Genomic DNA, 26,888 nt, shown 5'->3' with positions numbered 1-26,888 from the left:
ACCCAAATACTGTATATTTCTAGTAAGTTCTGAGGAAGGTGAAGCTGCTGGACTTGGCCACATTTTGAGAGCCATTGGAGAACGTAATGGGACCTGCTATTTAAACTTTGCCTGAGGATCTCCTCCCTAGTTTCTCTCTCTCTCCATCCTTCCCCCCAACTCCTTCCCTCCCCCTGTATCCTTCTCACTATCTCCTGCTCCCTCTCTGTGTCTCTGTTCTCTGTCTTTCTCCTCCCTCCTCTCCACCATCCCCACCTAGACACACACTGTTCAGATAACAACATGATTTGTAGGTCAGGAAACAGTGTTGGAGGTGGGTGGTGGCAGAGGCCTGTCAGCCACTTGGAAGTCAAAGACAAGATCACACATTCAAGGTCGGCTTGGGCTATATGGGGAGTTTAAGTTCTGAATGAGTTTAAGACCTAAATAAGGTATGCAGTGATCTCTAAACCAGCCTAGACAATTCAGAGAGATTCTATCACACACACACATACATACACACACACACACCCCAAAAAAAACTTTTTAAGGGCTGAGAGCCATGCTTAATATGTACTTAGCAAGCAAAAGCCTATATAAAAATAAAATAAAAAGATGCACCTTCACAATTATCCATCATACAGGAAGCAGTCAACTGCGATGACAGAAAGTCTAGGAGTGGATATTTTGGTGGATGGTCACTGGAGACAGACAACAAGAAGGACTTGTAGGATGCCTGCAGTTTCCTATTGCTTGATCCAGTTAAGCCATTACATGCGTTCATTCACCTCCCAGAATATACTCAAAGGCCGGGCATGTGGTGCACATCTGAAATTCCAGCATTCAGGAAGTCCAGACAGGAAGATTGCAAGTTCACAGATTGACATAGCAAGACTCTGTGTCCTAAAACTGAAAGAAGGAAAAAAAGGAAGGGAGGAAGGAATGAACAAAGAAAATATCTGTTTGTATAGATGTAATCAGTGTATTTTTCTGAGTATTAGCATTTTTACTAATGCAAGTTTACTTAAAGTTCCTTTTTCTTCAGGCATCAATGTGCACATGTGCAAAGGTGTGTGTGTGTGTGTGTGAGAGAGAGAGAGAGAGAGAGAGAGAGAGAGAGAGAGAGAGAGAGAGCACTGGAGAGTGATGGCTTCCCAAACTGACATTGAACACAAAAAACAAACAAATATTCTGAAGAAAATTTTGTAAATGAAATGCTTCCATGTTATAACTTTCTAGAACAATAAATAGTGAGAGACAGGTTAAGAGTGTTCCTCAGCATGTTTCTAGAGTCCCAAGCCTACCTTTGACTTCCTGCCTCTCTCTTTGGAAAGTCTCCAAAACGAATACCATTGTTTTTCTCCTGGGTGGGGACAGATGTCACTGCTAGATTCCCCTGTCTCATCACATAAAACCTTCAGGCTGTCATGGCTTGTTTTCAAATTTCTTACAAAGAATGCTAATTGTTGCTTAAAGTCCTTGGAGAAACCCACTTTCCAAATCATTTCTTTTCTACAGTTCTGGTTTCTGAGTTAAATTATTTTCTCCCAAAGGTCGGTTTCAAATGTTAATGGGGCCAGGTTGCCTTGAGATGTCTAACTTTCATGTGATCTAAAAAATAGTTATCTTTCAAAGCAGGAGCTAAGGAGGGGACTAATGGACCTGTCCCAGGTGATGAATACCAGTCTTCAGATTGCTATAAAGGACAACAGTTGCCTTCCTCTCAGATGCTATCCAATCGAAAACGGAGATGCTGCAACCTGTTTTTTTAATCCACAGGTTCACATGTGTTTGAATCCCAAAACCACCAATTGTGTAGCCTTAGATAAATTATTTCCCTGTCCTTCTAAACTTCAATTTTCAATTATGTTAAACAGGTTAACAATACAAGTCACAGGATTATTGGGGACATCCTACTATTATTATATTAAAGGCTTAAAAACTTTGCCTGGAATGTAGTAAATTCCTAGTGGACTGTAGTATAATTATTAAGCAGTGAAAGGAAATTAATACATGGGTAATTTAATTCTGTTTTGAGGTTCCCAATACCAACACCAGTGAATAAAAATAAATATAGTATTTTCCCTGCAATAAAAAGTAACTCTACTGAGAAATACAAAGCTGGAGTACACAAGGCAGCCAAGGATGGTAGTGAGAAGGTTGCTAGGTTGCTGGGAAATCCTTGTGGTGATTGAACAGTTTTGTAGCAGGATTACTGTGGCCTCACATAAATCTATACAGAATAAAACTGCATAGACACATTTTTGTCTATGTTTTGTCTGTTTTTAGATCAAAGTGTAGCGTGCAAAATATAATCATCAATGGAATCTAGGTGGAGAGCGGGACAGACCTTTCTATACTGTTTGTGCATATCCAACATTAACATGTAATTTCCCCACAATAACAAATTAATCGCAAAAGGTGCCCATCTCAGTTACTGTTATGTTGCTGTGAGGAGACATCATGATCAAGACAACTCTTATAAAGAAAGCATTTAATTGAGGGCTTGCTTACAGTCTCAGAGGCTTAGTTCATATCACCATGGCAAGAAGCATGGTGCTGCAGCAGTATCCAAGAACTGCATCCTGATCTGCGGGCCCTAAGAAGGACAAAGGGACCCTGAAGAGATCTTTTGAAACCTCAAAGCTTCACCCTGTGCCCATCACCTGTGGCACACTTCCTCCAACAAGGCCACGCCTTCTAATCCTTCTAATCCTATAGGAGTTCTACTCTCTAGTGACTAAGCATTCAAATATAGGAGCCTATGGGAGCCATTTTTATTCAAATGATCACATTCCAGTCCCTGACCCTTATAGACTTGTAGCCATATCATAAATCAAAAATACACTGAGTCCAATTTCAAAAGTCCCCATAGTTTATCAGAGTCTCAACACTATTTAAACATCCAAAGTTCATAGTCTCTTATAAGATTCATGGGTGGTCTTAACTGTAACCTTCTACAAAATCAACCTAAAAAACAGAACACATACAAGGGATGGGATAACAATTGAGATGTAATATGAATAAATTAATAAAATATATTTTAAAAACAGAACACATATGTCCAATGTCCTATGGCACAAAATATATATTACCATTCCAAAAGAGAAGAAAGGGAGCATGGTGATGAAATTCTAGACCAAAACAAGAAAAATCAAACAAACAGCAGGGCAAACTCCAAATTCTGCATCTCCACATCTAATGTCAAAGGGTCCTTCAGGTCTCCAATTTCTTTCAGCTTTGTTGACTGCAACAGACTTCTCTTTCTTGGGCTGGTTCCATACCTGTTCTGCAACTTTGCTTGGCAGGACTCCCACGGCCCTGGCATCTCCAACATCTTGAAGTCTCCAACACAATCCAGACTTCCCCTTCACAGCTCCACACAATGGCCTCTCTGGGCCTCCATACAGGGACACCACCGACATATGCTTGGCCCCAGCAGCTTTTCTTAGCACTTTCTTGTATCCTTCACACTAAAGCTAGAAAATACCATGATGCCAAAACTTCCAAGTCCTGCTGCTCGGTGGGACTGAAACTTGGCCCGCTCCTTCAATTACATTTGCATCAGCTTTCTACTTTTGGTGGTTTCCTTCACTGCTTAAGCTTTTCTTTAATTCCTTTTCACAGGTTGAATCTTAGCTCAGTGGGGGTTTTCCCCTGAGATCATAACTCCCTTTATGCCATTTAGTATTAGGCTGTACTTTAAACTTTTTATCCCCTTTAAGCATTAACCTTAGCTCCATTACACTTCCTGGTTTTCCTTTTTACCTTTTGTATTTTTCATCCACCCTGCTCCCTTTCGTTATAGATCTGCATAGGACTGACCACTGATAATCAAGCAGCATAGTTGATACTAGGCTATCTTGAAATCTCCTCTGCCAGTACCATTCATCTGAAACTCTTCTATTTACCTTTAGGCAGATTTCTTTTTGACAAGGGCAGAAAATAGCTGCATTATTTGTCAAAAATATCACAGGAATGGTCTCCAGGACACTTACTAACGTTCTTTCCCTCTAAAGCCTCTTCATCAGGGTCATCATAATCTACATTGTTCTCAGCACAACTGTTTTTTCATGCTCCTACTGGTATGGCCCCTTAAGCCCTTCTTAAAGTGTTCAACCACTTCTCTAATCCAAAGTCCCCAAATGCACATTCTTCCAACAAGCAGCATGGTTAGCAATACTCCACCCACTCCCTGGCTTTTGAAACCCCAAAGTTTCACAGCCACACACCCCCCAAATCAGTGACACACTTCCTCCCACAAGGCCACACCTCCTCATCCTTCTAATCCTATCAAAAAAACTCCACTTCCCAGTGACTATGCATTCAAATATATGAGCCTATGAGGACCATTTTTATTCAAACCACCATAGAACCTATCTAAAGCATCCCGCTATTAACATATTTACTCTAAACGCGCTTACACTGTACTTCAAGTGGTCCAACTTGAACTCTGGCATAAGCTTTCATGTTCAGTACTAACTACGATATATGCATAAGTGATGCACTCATACTTAAGTGTGCCACAAACAAGGTTCCTAAATGATAAAATGGTTGACAGCTGGTGAATAGTAGTAAACACCAACAATTCTAGCACTTGAATGGTAAGAGTAGGAAGCAGTTTAAGATCATCCTCAGTTACATAATTTGGGGGAGGGCCAGTGAATTTGGTGCTCAGCTACACGAGACCCTGTCTCAAAAAGAAAGAAAATCAAAGAGTATAAAATTTGATCATTTTTATTTTAAAGTATCTTAACTGACTAGCAGTAGGGAAATATGATTAAGAACGTGGCTTGTTACCTTCAGCTACTTCCCGCCACAGCAACAATGGGGTGGGGACAATACTAAATCCTCTGTGCATTCACCTCAGAATCAGCTGCATCAGAGGAAAATGAAGTGTCCTTAATTTGAGGGATTTGCTGGGTGTGATGATGCTGTTATACTGTGCTCCAAAGGCACAGACAAGAGCCTGGACAACTAGTGATTATTTGAACAAATGAATGCGTGAATGAAGGAATTTTGGAACCATAAAGGTACACGACCAGAAAAAAAGCATTGCATTCACCTTAGAAAGGCAGGCTTTGATGAAACAAGATCTACCAGGTCACCCCTTAACTCCTCTGTCTGCTTCCCTAGGCAGCTTGAAATTCACTCGCCAGACGCTAAGCACACAGTGATCCTGAGGAGTAAGGACTCCACCACTGCCCAAGCCTGGTTCAGTGCCATCCATTCCAATGTCAGCGACTTGCTGGCCCGAGTGATTGCTGACTTCAGAGAGCAGCTGGGGAAGACAGGCATTGCTGGCAGTCGTGAGATCAGGCATCTTGGCTGGCTTGCAGAAAAGGTGAGAGGAATGTCTCCCCTGTCGATTGCCCCTGGGTTCCCCCCTCCCACTGAAATTACCTCATTCTACAGGCTGGTTCTTGCCTTAAGGTCAATTGTGTTTCTTGTCCATCCCAGAAGACCTCATGCCATTGCACTATGTGGAGAATTTGTCTTAATCAGTGTTCATTCTCTAGCATATTTTCAAATATGTGGCAAATTATGTATGCATGGTCCCTATCTGTTCAATGGATGAATGAACAGGTTAATGCATAGTTTGATTCTGTGGTATCCCTGTGATATGCAGGGAAAGTAACAGATGCGCTAATACAGCATCAATGGGGAAGGGAGTTGAAATGATTGCTCAGAATGCCTTTACATGGGTTTTGATGAACCTGCTCATTAATTAAATAAATCCTTTAGGAATCATATGTTTATAAATGACAACAATGATATTAATAATGAAATTTATTGAGCAACTACTATGTGCTGATTCATTCCCACCTTATCTTACTTTATTTGTACTTTAAAACAAGCAAGTTTTGAATGTCCTTTTTAATGAGCTCCTATTTTGTATGAGATACAGGTTTAAGCAGGAGTCGCATATGTAAAATGAATGCATGGCAATATTGGAACAGGAAACAGTTTGAAATTATCTATTAGAATATATTTCTCACGCAAAATTATGGGTTTTATAATGGCAGTTATATAGTTTACATATCACAGTCACACTTCTTGTTTCTCTCCCCATTTCACTCGTCCTCTTTTTCTTAGGTAGTCCCCATTCTTACTTTTACATGTGTGCACAAGACTTTATACATATGTTTGACAATAGGGACAAGATGAAAATCTAATGAAAGACTGCAACTGCAGGAGCTTTAATTTATGCTGTACATATAATTCATAAAGTCATAACTTAGACATTTTAACAAATCAGGCAATTAAATACTGTATTGAGGAAGATCTCTGAAGCAATGACGGGCTATTGTGGATGATGTCACTGTTTGGTCTTCATATAAATGATGGCTATAAAAATAGTCTTTTTACATGAAGATGATGATGATGGTAGTGGTGGTGATGGTGATAAAGACATGGCTATGCCCCCATGGAGGGCAGCTGCCATGGAAGAGTTTTTGTATATAACATTAAGACTGTCACTCAGATTTCCTCTCCCGAAGCATTTGCTACACTGGTGACAGTAAGGCTTGAGGGCTTGAGCCTTGACCATTTTTCTTACATCTGATTGCTCTCCCTTGAATCTGCAGTATTCTGGTACTTCTGAACACTGGGCTTTGAAACAGTTTGACCTCCCCCTGACTCCCCTTCTAATAGATGGTAAATGGGACTCGAGATGTCGCAACAATAGCTTTCCTGCCAATAAATCCTGTCATCTGAGCAGGCCTAGTCAAATAGCACTTGGAAATAATGCCTGAATGGAGCAGTAGGCTGTTTTCCACCACTGTTCTTTGTGCGCACCTGTCCACGCATGGGTCTGGGCCACAAGGTTCAGCGCAGAGTGGATTGTTTGGATTGGTGTTGGCCAATGTCAGAGAGCTAGAGGACAGTGGAAATGTTAAAGGTGTCAATACCACAAGGCCTGTGAACCTCGGGAAGCGCTGAAGGCAACCGGAAGTTGGGGGGGGGTGGGGGACAGCTGTGTGTCTATGACAGAGTAGTCAGAGGGGAATCTGCAGTGATGGACTATCTCTGATAGGTATTTCTGCGGTCTTGATATAAATGTACATGCTTCAAGTCAGTGTTCTTAATGAAAAGAGCACAGGAAACCTAGGCAGTGGACATTTGTAAAGTCATAGTGGCTAACACTTGCCACAGTCCGCTTTCTCAGGTATGTTTCTCTTGGGGGGGGGGTGGAGCTGTCATGCAGGAATCCTGCAGTTTCAAGTGACAGTTGCTCCACTCTCTTTCAGCACAATGGGGTTGTGTAGCCTGTGTCCCAGGATAAGCTTCAAGTGTGCCAGGGGTTCACTTAATGATATTAGTCACACCTTTCCATCGCTTTGTGTTTCTGTCTACACTGATCATTACTTCTCAAAGAAGTCACCTCTGTTTGACCTGAACATTCCAGGCTTGTCGCCTTACTCTTGGATGTCTCTAAATGAAAGCCTCTGTGGCCCACTCCTTCCAACAAAAGCCCTAATATTATATCTAATTGGATTGTCTTGGAGCATACTTAGGGCTCCCAGTTGTCTGAGATATGGATGAACCAAGTCAGCTGTCTGAGATCAGGATGTACCAAGTCATGTCCATTGAGAAATAAAGAAGGGAAGTGTTATTGGGGGTGCGGTGGGGTATGAAAGTCTTTCTGTATAGCTCATGAAAGCCTAGAACTTGTGATCATCCTGTCTCCACCTCCCCACTGCTGCGATGACAGTTGTGTGCCACCAGAAGGGTATGGAGTTTTCTTTGGGGAGGGTGTCATCATGATTATTCTGATTTTTTGAGGCCATGTCTCACGTAGCCCAATCTGATGCTGAACTTCATTCTGTAGCTAAGGATCCCCCAAACTTCTGATCTACTGAGGTTACAGGTATATGTCACCATTCCTGGTGACATATATAGTACTGTGTATCAAATCCAGGCCTCTGTACATGGTGGGTAAGCACTCTACCAACTAAGGTCCGATCCCCAAAGGGGCATTTCTTCTTTGTAATGAAAAATTCAGATAATAATGTGTATATACATACAGGGATGTTGGCAGCAGCAGATACTCTTTACAGAAGGACAAAGAACTCATCGGGATAGAATGTGTCTTCATTGCGTTAAGGTTCTGAGTTAATGCAAGTGGTCCTAGGAGAGGGGTTGGAACACATCGCTATTATCTTGGCAGAGGTGGGTCAGAATTCAAACTATTGACTAACGGGATTTCTAGCAGGGCTAGTTGATGTAGTATAGCCAAGATGCCTGAAATAGATAAAGAAGTTCTCAAAAATGAACAGTAAGATGCTATGCTAGCTTTTCATGTGAAAGGGCGTAGGCAGGAGCAAGACCTGAAACTGTCAAGCACCATGGCTTTGGAAAAAGGTTGGTTACTCCCAACCATAGTCTTTAGTAGGGAAAGCCAGTTCCTGTCAACCCCTGGTTACCGATCTTGTGTTGTTATTTCCCAATGGATGAGGCTGATGTGAAGCAAGAGGTAAGGGAAGATGGCTGGTGGAGTCTGTTGATAAGTGTGAGCACCTCGGAGCTCAGGAACGGGTGTGAAGAGGCACAAGCTGAATGTGGGTTCTGGCCAGCACACACACCTTCCAAGCCTATATTCATAAGGATGTATACCCTCCTGCCACATGTACATCACACACACACACACACACGCACACACACACACACACTTCATTAAGTAAGTGCTGTTCATGTACCCCACCTGTAGAGCAATCTCTGCCATGTCCTCTCTCCTCCCCACAAGCCGTACATGGTGGGTACCAACTAAGCTCCAATCCCCAGAGGGGCTCTTTTCTTCAGCCATCCCTCTCTAATCCCTTCAACCAGAATCTGTATTTAAAATTATTTTTGCCCAGATCACTGAAAAGTGACATTGTAATTGACCTAGAGATGCTACTGGAAATGTTTCCAGGGGTCCCATCATTTTCACCTAAAAACTGAGTTATGCCTTTGGCTTATCCCAAACCATTTGTAGGCCATTATTGGATGTTCCCATGGAGCAGTAATAAGAGCATATAAAAAGCTCTTTCTGTTCTGGGAATGCCATTATTCTTACAATATAATTTCAAATAATCATTGCAGATGTCTCCTTGAGTATGTGCTTCAGTGTATTTATAAGAGCAATAATGACTTATCATGGACAATTATTATAAACAAGAATATCCTTTATTGCTTAACTCCAATTTTTTTCAAAAAAATTACCATATATCAAGTCCAAGGGAACAAATCCAAACAAGGGATTTTTAAATAGATGTTTAATACCAAATTCTAGTGTAGATTCATATGGATGGTTTTTAGCCAAATACAATGAATGGCAAATCCTTAATATTGTGCCTTTCTTATCACAAATATCAGAATTTGCTTGGTATTTGTAAGGATATAAAGTGTGATCCTATATATATCCAGTTGCAATTTACCTTAAATTGATGTCCTTTGTCTTTCACTATACTGTTAAGCTTTGATTCGGGGATGAATAATAGCAGCTCCATGACAAGACTATACAAATCATATTTAATTTCAAGGTTTTACAAGTTAGGCTTATATGAACTAACATAATGTGAAACAAAATCAATTTCCTCTGCAAAGTCCTGTTTAGTGCAAATCCTAAGACCTCCTTGATGCTACATGTGAAGATAGCTGAATACTAACATAACCTCTTCTTGAGACAGTCAAGGGAATTGAAGGATGGTTCTTAAGAAACCGTGAAATCTCCAGTAACTGGAGATAACTCAGGGCAATGCCAGAGAGGATAAGAGGAAAAGAGTATGGCATGCAATGGGTCAGCTTGTGGTGAAGGCAGAACACACACACAAGACTGTTCTGCAAGTGAGAGTACATGAATAGCGCTTGTGTAATGAGATGTGTGTGTGTGTGTGTGTGTGTGTGTGTGTGTGTGTGTGTGTGTGTGTCAGAAAGGTACATGTGCCTATAAATGCTTGTAGAGGCTAGAGGAGGGCCTCAGATGACCTGCTCTGTTACCATCATCCTTAAAACAGGGTCTCCTATTAATCTGGAACTAGGCCAATGGTCAGTGGTCCCTGGCAATCAGTGTCTCTGGTACTCCCAGCTCTAGGAGTTACTGGGGTGCACAGGACTACCTCTAGCCCTTAATGTGGCTGCTGGGATGCCCACTTGGGTTCTCGTACTTGTGCAACAAGCATTCTTACCCATTAAGCCATCTCAGCAGCTCTTTATGGAAGATATTGAGAGCTCTGCAATGATCTAAATCTGGTTTAATGAACAGTAGAAAGCATTCACATGCAGAAACAGAGAAAGAAGCTCAGAACAACTTCTTGTTCCTAAGGAAGAGGAAATGCAGTCCCCAGAATGGAAGGTATTTTACCTAAAGTCACACTCAAAATTAAGATATGGAAATCATTAAACAGTAGGACAACAGTAAGGTGAAACTATTTCTTTGATCTAGTCTTTGAAAGAGTCCCCTGACATTCATCTAGTCATTTCTTTTCTCCCCAAATCCTAGTATTCTTCCCTAGACTCTGCCTTATCAGTGCCACTACAGGCTGTGAACTGGGACATCTTCCTATGCTCTTTGCTGTTTGAGCCCTGTGTCATCCACTATGTCATCCTTGTTCTGTGTGTCTCTATGAGCACTAGCCCTGTGGACAAGCTGCCCATGTTGGGGGAAAGCCTTTCTATTTGCCTATAGCCTGGCCACACAGGGTCCATAAATACCAAGTCCCACCCTTGACTTATAATATGTATCCCACCTCAACCATATGTTTTCCATTTATCAAAATTTTTTTCAATTATTTATACATTAAAGTGTTTTCAATGGCCAAATTTTACATTACAAAGATGAGCTGTGTTCTTCCTCCCTGGATGCATAGAGAAACAATAGCAAGTGGACTTTATGAGACCTTTGATGTCTCTTGTGTGCCCTTGTATCAGGCATTTGAATCATCTTGGAGTCAGTTTGCAGGGTATTCCATGCTAGAATAAAAATGCAAAGCTGCAGCACAGCAAACAAAGCACCCATTCGTGAGCTCTGAGATGCAAATATATTCTCAGTTTTACTTATTCTCATTTCAGACACTTCCTGGTACAACTTCCTTGTAGCTCTGCCTTCCCATGCTTTGGCACAGAGGACATTGGTTATTTTTACTTTGTTTCAGGCAAGGTGCCTTTAATAACTTCAATTCCCTGAGGTAAGCCTGGAAAACCTGTGTAACCTTTCTGAGATGTCTCAAATTTTAGAAGCTCAGATCTCCTAAAATCTGAGCATCTCTTTCCAGCACTCTCCACTAGACTGAGCCCATAAAGGGGCCCAGGAAACACCTGTCCTTCTGAGTAAGGCTTCCCAGTGCCCACTCACCAACAGCAGCACCAACCAAGAAAACTGTTTCTAAACTAAGATGCAGGTAATAACAATTAGGGTCCTTCACAATAGCATAACCAAAGGAAGGGCAACACTTAAAAAATCAACTACCCCCCTTTCTCCATCCATTGTCACCTTGTTCTCACTTCTTTATGACACCAAGAGAAAAAAAAATCAAAGAGTGATTCTCCTCTTAACACTCTCTGACAACATCAGCTAATTAGACTTCTCAGCTTAAGCCTTTCCTTTATTATCCATACAATAATACTTCCTCATTCCTTCCTAGTTTCATGCTATGAAAGTGTAAATAACAGTCTCAGAGAGACTGGAATCAGCTTTGATGGGACCCATCCAGAGATGACTATGTGTCTAGACACACAGTTTGCATAATGGTATGACTAAGGAGTTACAGTTGCCATGCACAGCATGTATGAACAGCTCCATGATTATGTAGATGGCAGGTGTGCCTCCTGAGTTGTGACTCATCACATCCCTCTATCCAAGGTCTGTGTGTGATATGTAGGCAGTTTGTATCAATCTACACACATACAGAAGAGTGTGTAGGTAGGTGACTTTTCTCTTTGTCTACAGGTGCTAAATCTATATGACATTTTTACAAGAATTGATAATAAAAGAAGCAGCTAATCAGTAAAGATGGACTATGTGGCAGAAGGATGAAAAGTGATAATGACAAAGAAAACTAGACCAGTGGTAACTGCACAAATGCAATTTGTACCAAGTATTAGTGGAACTGTAAAAGATACAGCTGCATCTGGGCACGTTGACAATGATGTTAGTGGGCAAGCAGAAAGTCACAAAGGAATCTCAGGGCCACTGACAAGACAGTGGCTGTGGCAGAGAATAAAAAGGTCCCAGCGGAAAGGTTCACATGGGAGGAATCTGTGGACATATTTCACATCATTTATGTGTAAAGGGATGTGCGCTGTGCTGTGCGACTAATTCTAACATGCCAAGACAGAGGCAGGAGGAGCATAGCCAGCCTGGGCAATGCAGTGACATGCTGATTCAAAATCATTTGATGTATTATATTAAATATATGAAAAAAGAATACAAAGGATTAGTTGAGGAAAACTTAGAAAGGCAAAGCACCTTTCCAAGACACAGAAAACAGGCTTTTCTGTCTCAAAGGTGTTATGAGGCAAAGAAGACAGGAAGATCTACTGAAAGTACATGGATTGAGCTGTTCTGTGTGCAAAGTAATGATGCATTGTAATTCCCAATCTTTCTAACATTTAAATAATAAATTGTTAACTAAATGCCAGTGATATTACTAATAGTCACACTTTCCTATATGTTTTTAAATATGAAAAAAGACAATTTATAAGATATTGATAAAAAATTGTTGAGGGTCATGGAATCATCCTTATTTTTTGAACTAATCATTATATCATATGGTGTAGTTTCAGCTTTCATAGACAATCTTATTGCTCAGCATTTCTAGATAACAGCAGGACCACATACCTACTGACCTCTCAGTCTCATTACCCACATGTCTCCTCTCTCTCTCTCTCTCTCTCTCTCTCTCTCTCTCTCTCTCTCTCTCTCTGTCTCCTCTCTCTCTGTCTCTGTCTCTGTCTCTGTCTCTCTGTCTCTCTGTCTCTCTGTCTCTCTGTCTCTCTGTCTCTCTCTCTGTCTCTCTCTCTGTCTCTGTCTCTCTCTCTCTCTCTCTCTCTCTCTCTCTCTCTCTCTCTCTCTCTGTCTCCTCTCTCTCCTACACACACACACACACACACACACACACACACACACACACACACACACACACTCCCCTCTCCTCTCTCATTTCTGTGTTGATTCATCTATCCATCTCCATCTCTTTTTCTACCTAAATGTGCAGATCCTTCTGTGTTTGTGTGTGTTGGTCTCTGTGTTCTATTTTCTCACCTATGTTCTCATTAGTGTTTAGTCTCAGCAGTAATGATTTATCCACAGCACACCCACCAACTTCCAGATAGAGTCAGCCAACCATTCCACCATCACATCTCCTAGCTGCCTTACCCAGACATATTAAGAGAATCTCAAGCGTAAATGCGAAACAGCCCGGGCCAGCATCAAACAAGCTCTGGGTAATCAAGTTCTCAACCGTGTAATTAATGGAGCGGTATTTCTGGAGTCTCTAAATAAATCAGCTCACCATCTGCCTAAAAATCACCTAAGTCAGAAATTTCCCACCCTCCTTACAGGGAGAAAATAGTTTCTGACCTGAGGGAACTCCTATCTGATAAGAGATGAAAATAGAAGTGCTGTGCAGGCTACCGCTACCTTGCATCATCCCCAGATCAAGAAGCTTGGCTGTGCTGGGAACCAGACTGCTAATGCAATTAAGTACTAATAGGCCTGTTGTGTTGCTTTAAAAAGCAGTCTACGAGTTCCTGAATGAATCACGTTTGAGATGGAATGAGGCTGAGGAAAACCTGGCAACCACTTGGGCTTCTTCCTTTTTAGCATTTTAGGCTGAATGAGCCAGTACGGATTTAAGTCACAGTGCCCCTCCCTACCCACCCACCCACACTTCCACTCAGTCACATAAAACATCAGAGGTTTACATTGGGGATGGGTGGGTGGGCGCCAGAGGCAGCCATAGTGAACATGTGAACATATGTCGCTTTTCCTTGTGACTTCACAGGGCACGGTTTAGTATTGTGAGTCATTCGCAGTCACCAAGGTGGAAACATCCCAGATGCCCGTGTGAGAGTGGTGGGACTGTGGGCATTTCACCCCTTGTGGGATGACTCATAAATCTCACTGCGTGCCTTGCCTAAATGTCTTTGGAGAATGTTATAGAACCCAAGATACAAAACTCTCTGGAAATGCTTTTATAACTGTTAGGCTCTGCTAACTTTGGTTCTACGGTATCAGACATTACAGACACATGGACACATCATGTAGGAAATAGATGCTGTCCAGAAAAACTTGACAAGTAATGAAAAGATGATTTTTCTGAATGTTTTTCACTGTTTGGTTTTTCTGAACACCTCTTATTCGCCCTATCAGTGAGAGGGATTTTCTCTGTCCTGAGCAGGGTGAAATGCCTGCATAGGCAATGCCCCCACCCTGATCAGATATTGGCCACATAGCCTCACAGATTGAGGGTGAAGGAAACTGCACAGGATGTGGGGCCACATGGAGGCTGTGTTAGGGAGCTGAGTAAATCACCAGAGACTGTGTGAAGCATCTTTAGGTGGAACAAGAGGGAGAGTGCCCTATGCTCCCAAAGGAGATGTGACCCGAATGTGATGCAGATTTTTTTTAAAAAGGCTTTTAAGGATCCAGTGGAACCTCAGCCTGTTCCTGGTGACCTGAGAAGAATGGGATGGGAAATGTTTCCCACTGGGTGCAGGATGCATCAAAGGAGAGCAGAACTCACCAGTACACACCAAGGATCAGGAGAGATGTCGAAGCAACACATGATATTTTACCTTACAGTAGTCACTGAGCCTTGCACTCACTGATAACTTAGATTCTTCCATCACAGAGTCTAAACCGTTGAGTCTCTGGGAGGGATTTGCTGATGGAAGGTCTTAGAAGTAAGCCCCGATGACGTCAGTCAAACAGGAAAGAAGGATAGAAGCTGAACAAGGACGTGGTAACAGCTAAAATCTGACATCAGCTGAGCCTCCCAGCTCTTGGCACCGCTTCTACACACAGAGCCTTCCCACCTCAAGCCAAGAGATTTTTTTCTTTACCCCTGCTGTGAGCCAGGCATTGCCTATGACATCTGGAGGTGAAATGAGCAATTACCTGCTACCTAAAGTGGGTTCTCTAAAGAAGGAAGGAGTGGCTGTTGAGCACCCTGAGCCAGGTGAGGCTTCTTAATAGGGGCGGTTTTTGTGGGTGAGCAACAGTGTCTGCTATAATCACTCCCACCAGGAAGGAAACTAAGCAGTTGTCCTTAAGGTCTTCAGATGAGAGACAGGCAAAGATAGTGGACAATTCTGAGACATGCAGAAGCTTTCCGCCACCACTGTACAAGCTTGGCTTTGCTTACGACGGTCTTCACATTGTCACATCCCACCCCAGCACTTCCTCTCCCTCCATTTCCTCCTTCCAGTTGCTCCTTCCAGGCTCTGTAGGCTGAATCAGTCTCCTGGGTCATCTGGTAAACCAACTGGACTTTATGTCTACAGTCTTCTACTTAGAATTGGGAATGGAAATGCAAGCGCAGCTGGAGTTTTACAATCAATCCTGAGTCAAGGTGCAGGTGAGGAATGAGGGTACAGACTGTCAAAATAACTTCACTTGTGTGGCTATTACCCCAGGTCATGAACGGGCACTCTACCCCCAAAGTGATGCTGTCCTGTAGACTGTGGTCTTGTAAGGAGAATGGACTGTGGCTCCAGCACCTCGCCAGTATCTGGGAGGGAAGTCAATCTGCGTTTGTCAAATGAATTCAGTGGTATACCACTAGTAGTTGTAGCCAGATCATGATCTCCTAGTACCAGTGGGTGCCACAGTGTCTTTTCTCTGAAATAAAATACAATTTACATTCTATCTTCAAAGTGCCCTTCCAAATCATGTTCTTTTTTTTTTTTCCCCTCACTGGCATTTCTATAGCTTGGGCTGACCTGACCTCCACCTCAGTGTGTAACACAGGAAAACCTGAACCTTGAACTTCTGATCCTCCTGCCTGCACAACCCCAGTGCAGGTACACTCATGCTCAGTTTATGTGGTTCTGGGTGTGGTTTCCTGAGCCCTGGGCAAACACTTTGCAAACTCTGTCTCTAGCCCTTGTTTCTGAGTTCAAAGCAATCTCTCTTTCACATAGAAGTGCCCAGCTCATGAACTTTGTCATTTACGAATTGCCTTACTTGAAATGTCAAGTTTCTCAATTTTGTGTGAGCTGTAGGTGTGATGATCATTGACTGGCTGATCTTCTTCCTCTATGAATGCATCATTCTTTTACATTGTAATAGCTCTAGAGTGGGGATTGGGAGCTCCTTGCTGATTCCCAGAAAGTACAACACAGATGTATGGCTTACTTATTCCATGTTCACTAGAACTGTCACTCTTTACAGAACTCTGTAGCTAGATGAAAAAATAGAACAGAAAAAAACATGACAATGTGACTTGGCAACTTAAGGAAGTTAACCATAGTCCTTAAACTATTTGGTAATAACCATGAGCCAAAGACTCACTCCCTCTGGTTTGCATCTCACAGTGCATACAAAGCACTGTCAAGTCTCTTCAGAATGATGCAAATGCATGATCCTGTCCATGCTCTTCTGCCACTGGGGACTGTAAGGGAAATCTATGGGAGCGTCTGAAACTTTGGTGAGAACAGAGGGAGGCACAGATTAGGATCCCTACATCTCTGAAGGGAATAGTCAAAGAGTTGACAAGTCCCTAGGAAACTGAGGGATGGAGGAAGATGGAATACAGCCTGAAGCAGCATCAGGAGGAGGATGCAGAAGTGGTGAGACTCTGGTTAAGATGCCCATTGGCCAAGACCCTTCATGCCCTAAGTAGCATCTGGCACTTCGTCCCAGTCCTCAGTGGCTTCTAGAGTAGCAGCCCCAATACAGAAGAATTACAAATTCCCCCGCTATTGTATTTGATTGTCTACTTTGTTCATAAAAGACATGGCTGTACTGTTCATCTAACTCTCTGGCCTCCCTGCTTTCTTGATCCCCTTCATCCTTCCCCATTTCATGTTCTCATGTCCTCAGCTTTGCAGCACACAGAGCAAATATTTTAGGAACCAAATTCTTCTCCGGTGCAGGCATCCTGGGCTCTGCTACACATTCTTGTCCCTGGTTAGCTGATTATTGGTCACACTGCCTTATTGATCAAGCATACCCCACACTAATGGTCATGGAAAAATGAAGAAAGGAAACTCAATGTAATTGGAGTTGTGTCAGAAGCAATGTACGCAAAATGTATTAAAGCACTCCACCAATGAAGAGGGGTCTAGAGGTACGCTTGGATTTTCACAAAGTCTTCAAGTGAGCATTCCACTTTTGTTTGCTTAAATCTTCCAAAATACTAAGATAAACTGGGCCGATACTACCTGAACATAGAGAAGACAAAATTTGTGCATGCGGACTGCACAATTGACTTGGCTGTGTATCAATGGTGACTTCATGGCCCAAGAATTTGGGGGCAGGATGCATTTGGAATTGCTAGATATAAGGATTGAACTAAATAAGGCCAACCAGAGCTTACGGAATAGACATGTAAGGACAGAGAAGTGGAGTATAGGTTGAACTACAGTTCACCATTACAAAAGGATCATGGCCTCTGAACCCCAACCTGCCCAGATTTTAAACCCTCCCTTTGTTACTTACTGATACGATGACTTCACGCATGGATCTTGAAGTCTTTTATCCATGTCTTTTGTATCCATACATACAAGTAACCTGTGGTCTGAACAAGCTGTACTTTTATATTTAGAGACAAACACACTTATATAATAACAGTTAAATATACATATATTTGAAAGATAATGGAGATAATTGGAGTACATGGGAAGGTTTAGAGGAAGAAAAAGGAATGGTGAAGTGATGTAATTATTACTATACTCTCAAAAAATAAATATTGAAAGCACTCAAAAATTAGTTCCCTAAATATTAAAAAGTAACAATATATTTCCATCTTTAAAATAATATATTTTTCATTAAAAATGCATTTTTTCAAGAAATAGAAAGAAAAATACTACAGATAGAAAGCAGAGGACAGCAAGCCACTTCTATCACTTAACCATATAGCACATGCCAGGATCACAGACTGCTCAACTGAGGCTCTGCACTCGTCAGGAGTCAAAGGTAGCTCCTTGGAATGAATATATGAACTCAAAGAATAAACTAATCTGAAATTTTCAACATCTATATCTGCTTTTAATCTTATAGTCAACTTTATCTATTTCTTCTCTCTTCTCTTTGCTATGTACATCTTTCTTCTGTTTGTACTGTTTTCTATTTTGGGGGCAGGGGGTTGGTTTTTGAGACATGGTTTCTCTATGTAGCCTCGACTGTCCTGGACTCACTTTGTAGACTAGGCTGGCCTCAAACTCACAGAGATCTGCCTGCCTATGCCTTCCCAAGTGCTGGGATTATAGGTGTGTGCCACCATGCCTGGCCTGTTTTCTATTTTTTGTACAACACATATTGTATTTTAAAATATGTGTTAAAGAAATATATTAAATAATATGCTTACCAAGGAAAAAAAGAGGAGAGAGAGAGAGAGAGAGAGAGAGAGAGAGAGAGAATGAGAGAGAGAGAGATTTTTAGCAATGCATTTAATGCAGTAGATGAGGCCATCATTCCCAGGCTGCAGACCTTATTACACCTGTTTTTTCCCCTCTTTTCTTATTATTAATTCATTCATATTACATCCCAATTGTTATCCCATCCTTTGTATCCTCCCATTCCTCCCTCCCTCCTGCTTACCCCCTACTCCCCTCCCCTATGACTGTGACTGGGGGGGCCTCCTCCCCCCTGTATATGCTCATAGGGTATCAAGTCTCTTCTTGGTAGCCTGCTATCTTTCCTGAGTGCCACCAGGCCTCCCCACCCAGGGGACGTGGTCAAATATGGGGCATTAGAGTTCATATGAAAGTTAGTCCCCACTCTCCACACTCAAATCAACTGTGGAGATTGTCTTGTCCTTGGCTAGATCTGAGTAAGGGTTCGAAGTTTATTGCATGTATTGTCCTTGGCTGGTGTCATAGTTTGAGCAGGGCCCCTGGGCCCAAATCCACCCATCATAATGTTCTTCTTGTAAGTTTCTAGGACCTTCTAGATCCTTCTATTTCCCCATTCTCCCATACTTCTCTCACCTAGAGTCCCAATAGGATGTCCTCCCCTCTGTCCCACTTTCCTGATAAGTGAAGACTTTCATGGGATGTGCCCCTTAGACTAGTGTACATATATAAGTAAGTATATACCATTTGAGTCTTTCTGTTTCTGGGTGAACTCACTCATTAAGATCATTTCTAGCTCAATCCAGTTGTCCACAAATTTCAGGCATTACTGGAGGCCATGAAAAGAGGTCAGAGGTCATAGTTATGTAGCTAAATCCCAGATTTATATAAAAGGAATATGAAATTCATTTGTACATAGATATAATGATAGCTGAAACCCTGTTAGCAATCTCTTAGAACTCAGTTCATATTTAAATTTACTAAAATTATAATGCTCTTGTGGAGTTTCCATAACTTGATTAAGTTAGGCAGTTCTAATGAAAGTATGCATAAAAATGAGTTTTTAACAAAGGCATAAAACGTGCCTTCACAGTTCCTGTTTTTTTAATTTTTCCCCCCAATGCAGAGTTCAGAAGTTGAAGGAACAAGAATTCTTGAGTGTTTAGAGTTTTTAATAAGTTCTGGTGAAATGTCTTTACCTCCTGTGTATTTACTGTCATATATCTAGGCTGTTGTTACCACTTTTATTTAAGATTTTCTTATTTAAAAAAAAAAGTAACCTTATTTTTTAGGCTGTTACTTTTTGGTAGTGGGTTAGAGTGGAGGTAGGGGTTGTCACAGAAGCCATCTATGTTCCTGCTCCTCAGCTGTGCAACTGCAGTCATCAATACCACCACAAGAGGAGCTTCCATGCCTGTTACACTCAGTGGAAGACATCAAAGGGAACTCTTAACAATCGTGATAGGGATGCTGAAGTGTAGCTCTCCATAGCTGATGGCTTCTGGCAGGGGTGCGGGTGAGGAAGGACTCAGTTTTCCTTACTGGTCCAGCCACTGGGAGTTTGACCGTACTCCAGTGAGAATATGGACAGCATAAAATGGATCTGTTTTGTTTTCCTTTCTTCTTTTTCTTTTGGGAGAGAGATCACAAGGGAGAGGGGCAGACATGAGAGGACTGGGGAGTGATCATGGTTGGGCTGCATGATGGGAAATGGCCAAATAATTAATAAAAATATTATGTTGAGGGGAAAAGGGAGACTTAAAATCGCAGCTATTTTGCTGCACTTATATTAACCAAGAAACGCAGCTTCCACCTCATAGGGAATAAGAGCTTATTCTAGAGCCAAGTATGAGTGCCCATGGCCCAGGAACACAGACTTAGGTGATCCTGAATTCCATGTTCCAATGTGGAAGCTGTTTCACGAAGTTTGTTTCTAGAAACAGAAGAAATGAAGCCAAGAACCCAGGTTTTTTCAGATACATTGATGGGCACATCAGGGTTTGGCTTACCACGACTAGGGGAACCTCTTTCTCAGACTCAGAGGCCAACTGGCAATGATGTTAGCTTTTTGGTTGGTGGAAGCTAGTGGTCTGCTAAGTTAATACATTTTCAGAAGGTATCACCTGATATTCACAAGGATGTGAGATCAGACACAGAGATGGGAGAGAGATAATAAAGGAGCTAAAGATAGCCCCAAATAAATTATAATTAGGCGAGGATATGCAACATGACAACCATCTCTTTGAAGTTTTCATCGGTTCATCTGCCTTGCAGAAGGTTCAGAGAAAAGCTGCCGTTTTTTGGGGGGACCTTGTGTTCACATTTAAACACAGTTTTCTGGAAGCTTTGTGTGCACCTTGGTATTATCCTGAGAGAGTGAGGTCAGGAATGCAGAAACCAGCTCCTCCTGGCACAAAGTCTCCTGCCATTTGATCCTTTAGTGAGATGTTTTTCCCCTGTCAAAAGCACAGAGGCTTTATTGTGTATAACAACTGGGTTGAAAGGTCATTTTCGTGCTATTCCTGCAACCCAGAGAGGCTTTCTCCACCTGCCTTTCTGTGCAGAATGAGAATGCTCTGAAACCAAGCTGGAACCACTAAAAGGGCCGTGTGTGTGTGTGTGTGTGTGTGTGTGTGTGTGTGTGTGTGTGTGTTTGTATGTGTGTGTGTGTTCATTTGTCTTTCATCTTTCAAGGGGCGGGCATCCTTTCACTTAAGAATATATGTTTGGAATTTACTCATCCATGTGCTTAGCATCATCCAGCACCTCTACTTCAGTCCTTAGTTAAATGATCGCTCATGCGCTATGCCACATGAGCATAAGTGCTGAAAGTACGATGATGAATAGAGTGGAGAAGATCCTTGCTCTGATGGAGCCTCCACTGCAGCAGAGGAGATGGATAATATGTGAAAGAACTGATAATTTAGTGAGCAGCTTTATAAAGAGCCTGGGAGATGTGGAAACAGGCAAGAGAAATCGCTTGTCTGTCATTGTTTATGACGCCCAATGGTCAAGAGTTGAAAATACAGAAATGTTTCCTGAGGGCTCACAAGCAAACAAGGAATGCCAACACAGGACTAAGCATTTCAAATACAGAATACTAGGTTTGGTAACGCACCTCTGCACTAAACCTATAGGGGACAAAGAGAAAAGTCAGCTGCTTTGACCTGGGAAGTTAAAAGAGGCCTTCAAGTTGAATGTTAAAGATCAGAGAAAGACTCAGGATGGCAAGTCTAGCATGAGCAGAAGCCTAAAGCCACAGAAATGCATGGCCTCATTTAAGAATAACCATTAATCTTGTGTAGCTGGAACACTGGAAAAGTGTGTGTGTGTGTGTGTGTGTGTGTGTGTGTGTGTGTGTGTGTGTGTGTTCAGGTGATATTGCTTTTGTCAGCGCTCTCCTAAGGCAGTTGTACCTTCGTTGCTATGCTGCTGTATTGCATTTTTTAGAATTCACTGGATAGTTTCAAAGACAATCTATTGCAAAGTATAAAAATCTGCTTTAGAGTCACGTGGCATTCCCTTTGGAATCTTGGTGTTTTCTTTCTCTCTTTCTCTCAGCCTGCTCCTCTTTAGATTGGAGATGCAGCCTCCCAGAGCTAGAAACCTGGAGGTCACTAGTGAAGAAGAGAATGAGGATTAGCATATTGCTGTACCAACCAAGGACGACCAACAAGCTATGTCATCCAAAAGGTGTTAAGAAGCTCAATGCTGTAATGGCCACACTGCTTTGGAGTGCTAAGGTGTTCATAAACTGTACATATTAATTCAATATTTTCCCAACGTATATAAAACTTTCATATCAGGATTTTTTTTTACTTTTAGAAGTGATAAAGGTGTGTTGTGTTGCTTTTTCTGAAATGCAGTCTAAGGCTTTATCGGTGTTACTAAAAATAGATTTGGAGATGAACATTCCAGTTTTGCATCCCATAAAATTGTTCTGCCTTAGTGTTTTAATTCTCAACGACTATACAAGTTTCAAGAGCACAAGTAAATATTTCCTTGAAGTATTTTAGGATGATTTAATCTCCATCAATTATTGTAAATGCCTAAGAACCACTTCTTTACAGAGACTGTTCACTGAGTGGGTGAGCATCCACCTCTGTTCAAGGTGATTAGCTGCCCACCCCTGCAGGAGCTCTGTTCCCCTTCAGGACAGGCACAGGCAGTGTCACTCGTGGATGTGTCTTCTGGCTGTCACAATACAAAGAGGTCATAGAGATTCTTCACCCACCCTTATGTGTAACCACTACGAACAAAACCTGCTCTTTGGATTGTGTTGACAAGACTTTGATTATCTGGGCATATTATTTTAAAGTGATCTTTACAAAAGATATAACCATGGCAAATCCTGTAATTTTACACATGATTTTTTTTGCCCATTTTTCATTCAAATCCAAACCAATTTTAAATGGAAGGAAACCTAGGTTTAAATTAAAATTTCTTTTATAAATTAAAAAACAAAACAAAACAAGCTTGCTATAAATATAGTGCTGTCTCAGATCAGTCATCATCTCTAAAATCAGCAATGGTTGAAGGCAAATAACGTATCATGCCAGCAAGGGAGGTTGACAGTCCTAACACAAATGTACTAGGAAGCATCTGCTTTGAATCATGATCTACCTAAGATACTTGGAAACTTTTATTCCCTGGTTTTTCTGCTCTTGCTAGGGTTCGTTGTCCAAAGAAATAAGAGAAAGAAAGAAAGAAAAGGAAAAAAGAAAGGAAGGAAGTGAAGGAAGGAGAAAGAAAGAAACAAAGAAAAGAAAAGAAAGAAAGAAAGGAAGGAAGGAAGGAGTGAGGAAGGGATAAGGAGGGAGGGGAAGAAATGGAAGGAAAATATAAAAAGAAGCATGTAAGCAGCATTTGTGTTCAAAATAGTGAATTAAGGGGAGCGGTGATTTGAAAGCCTGGGCTGGACATTTGGAAAGGCCTGTTTATTATTACATCCCATTAGTGAAGAAAGAGAAAGTGAATAATGAAGAAATACATGGGATGATCATTACCTACACCTGCACTGGAGAAATAACGTTATGCAGCTTATGCCATTTGGGTGATAAAAATAACACTTGGAGTTAAACAGACTTACTTTAAGCTTGCAGCCTGACCTTGTGGCTGCTCACTTGGATGCCATATTTCATTCCTGGAAATATGATAATGCCATGTGGATATTCAGCTTTCTCCTTTTCTCCGATTTTGATGATAAACTCAATCAATTCTTCATGTGAGCAGAAAGGCAAGTAGATAATCATGAAGCTCTGGGGGACCTGCAAGGGAGTTTTTCCTCCTTGAACATTTAGGCGACCCCAAATTTTCAACCTTCTCCAGTGACTACTTAGTGCAGGATGTACGCTGTGTAGCAAAGAGCCAAAGCCAAGCCGCTGACCTTTGTGTTTCATGAATCCTCAGCTGAGATGCTGACCTGAGCTCACACATATTGTTGGATCCATCATGTTGGTTCTTGGCTCAGATTCTAATGTGCAGCTAATGAGTTGCATAGTGTACATATTAAACCAGTGTGAATGCCAGACACAGTGAGATGGGGACGGGAAGGAGTGGCTACAAGTGCACAGGCATCGTAATAGAGATGAGAAATTAGAAAAGCTGTGTGCAGAATAGGTTTCATGGCTTATGGGAAGTGGTGAGTAATCAAGGGATAGGGGAAACACAGCCATGTAGCTCGTCTTAAGTTAAAAATTATTCCCTTCACATGAGACAGTGCTTTATGAACTGTAAAACAAGGAGAAAAGTTGAAAAGTTTGAAGAGCCAGGTAATGAGTTTAAATTACCAAAAGTAAACTGATATCTAGTTTTGCTGTTCAGTCAGAGTAGATCCAAGACCTCTCTAGGTATGGCCATGTGGCACTGAATACAAGTACATTGGTGACAATTCAAGATACCACTGTTGTCTGTTCCAAGAGATGGCCAGCCAGACTCAAGGCACCAAGGGGCGTGCTCCTCTGGCCTTTGCAACAATTTTACAATGGGAAGCTCTGTGCAAATTTTCTTTCCAGTGCATTCTGGGAAACCCAATGTGCCAGAGCAAGACTGTATCCAATCAATTTGTGAGTGCATCCAGAGAGCCTCTTCCTTGCCTAATTCAAGGCATATTGGTTCAAGTGATTGTTGAGTTATGGAAATAGCTCATTTAATAGTGTGCTTGCCTAGCATACCTGAAGACCACCCTATGTAGCATAGAGGGTCTGAGGCTAGGCTGCAATACATGAGATGCTGTCTCTAAAAGAAAGAAAATAAAATGATATATAGATAGAAAAGATAAGAATGGAAAGAGAACAAATGGATGGGACTAGAGATAATCATACTGAGTGAGTTAACCCAGAAGCAGAAAGACTCACATGGTATATACTCACGTATAATTGGACACTAACCCAAAAGGCATGTCCCACAAAAGTCTTCACTTACCAGGAGATTGGGATAGATATGAGGACATCCTACTGAGACTCTAGGTGAGAGAAATATAGGAGATTGGGAAATAGAAGGACACAGAGGGTCCTAGAAACCTACAAGAAGAACATCATGATGGGTGTATTGGGGCACAGGTAGGTCTACTCAAACTATTGCACTAACCAAGGGCAATACAATAGTAAACATCGAACCCCTACTCTGATCTACCCAATGGATAGGACATTCTCCACAGTTATGTGGAGAGCATGGACTGACTCTGACATGAACTCTGGTGCCCCATATTTGACCACCTCCCTTTGGTGGGGAGGCCTGATGGCACTCAAAGAAAAAATAAGCAGGCTACCAAGATGAGGCATGATAGCCTATGACCATATAGTAGGGGAGGAGGTCCCTCTCAGTATAGACCTAGGGGAGGGGAATAGAGTGAAAATGGGAGGGAGGGAGGAATGGGAGGATACACATGATCGGATAACAGTTGAGCTGTAATCTGAATAAATTAATAAAATTGTAAAAGAAGAAAAAATGGAAAGACAGGGGAGGAGAGGAGAGGGGATGGGAGTGACATGAAGCAAAGCAAACTGTAAACTTAGTCATGCTATTAAGATAAGGTAGCTGTTTAACTTGGACAAATGTGTTCTAACCACCTCATTTGAAAAAGTAGGGGCCCGGGAATAATTGATTCTGAGTAGTTGCATTTGTACATTCTGCTTGCATGAGTATTAAAAAAAACAAGCACCTGTTGTGCTATCATGAGTAAAAGACCCAATTCCCAGCCTCATTCTGTTCTTTCAAGCATTGGATTCTTAGGGGAAAAGAGAAGAAAAACACTGGCAGCTTCTCTGAGCTCCTATAAACAAATGGTCATAATAATGCCTGCAAAAGCTCTGTGAGTGTGTCAGAGCCCCCACACAAGCTATTGTTATGCATTTATTTTCAAAGCTACTGCTTTCCCAACTCTTTCTTCAGTTCAAAGTGAAATCCACATGTGAAAAGATTGTAGTTGGGAATCAATAACTTTGGAGATAACGCTATACTTTGCCTTTGGGGAAACACTAAGACTTCAAGATATCCTGACAGAAAGAACCCATTTCAATTTGTTTAGCGTAGTGATGTTTGAGTCCATTTCACCATTATAGCTCCCCATCCTTACCACTGTAGAGAAAATGGCATATAGTTGTTTTTCAGAAATGTCTTAAGATGTTGTGTTTACTCATTCTTTGTCACTGACTGAATAGCCACTGCTCTGCACTGTTGTAGTGCTTGGCTGCTGTAAGGCTTGTCGTTGCTTCTGAGAATGCCGTGTGGGACTCCAGCAATGTTGCCTGAATAGTGAGGACATGAGGCAGAAGTGCAGTCATTAGGCTCTACCCAGTCTTCCGAGACAGAATAACAAAGTGGCTGGTGCATGGGGATCTATCTCTACTTTGCATCTGTTCCCAGGAGAGTCAGATGTACAATGATGTACACAACGGACAGTAGAGTTAGTCTCCTGTTTCTGCAACTCACTGATGTCATGCCCTGAGAATGCAATTTTAACACATTTGAACCTGTTTTGTTGTTTGGGAAATGGGCAGGAGAGCTACCTTGCAGACTGTGACAATTGAATGAGGTGATATTTGCAATGTACTTATTCTTGCGTCTGAGAAAGAAGATCTCATAGAGAGAGCCACTGTTGCTGAGGCTGTGTGGACCCAGTGCAGTGAGAGCACAGTTACTCAAGACCATTTCTCTCCAATGTGTAGTCCGGTACTGGAGGAAGATTTCATTGGTTAATTATGGATGCCATGAAGTGAAGTACAGGGGACATGTGGGTAAATTTGGAGAAACTCAGGCATTCTGTTTTGAGGGACTCTGGAAATCTCTATAGAAACGACAGTTGACTACCTTGAAATATGTATCTTTACAGTAAGAACAACCCCCACAGATACACATGAGAATGGAAAATCTTGAGTTTGTTCAAGAAATCCAAGGGAAATTCATCTGTC

At 41.7% G+C, this 26,888-nt stretch overlaps 1 protein-coding gene across 1 annotated transcript in view; it reads left to right on the top strand.

Annotated features, from left to right (window-relative positions):
- SNTB1 (syntrophin beta 1) overlaps positions 1–26,888 on the top strand; it is a 239,670-nt gene that overhangs the window by 147,850 nt on the left and 64,932 nt on the right. The window contains exon 4 of the mRNA XM_084803024.1: positions 5,116–5,323. Within this exon, the coding sequence (XP_084659150.1) occupies positions 5,116–5,323 (208 nt within the window). The remainder of the gene's footprint in view (positions 1–5,115; positions 5,324–26,888) is intronic.

The sequence above is a fragment of the Acomys minous genome (assembly GCF_964271855.1).
Source record: "Acomys minous genome assembly, chromosome: 12".
Taxonomy (NCBI): Eukaryota; Metazoa; Chordata; class Mammalia; order Rodentia; family Muridae; genus Acomys; species Acomys minous.
Note: the sequence above shows the minus strand (reverse complement) of the source record. Positions and strands in the feature narration are given on the sequence as shown.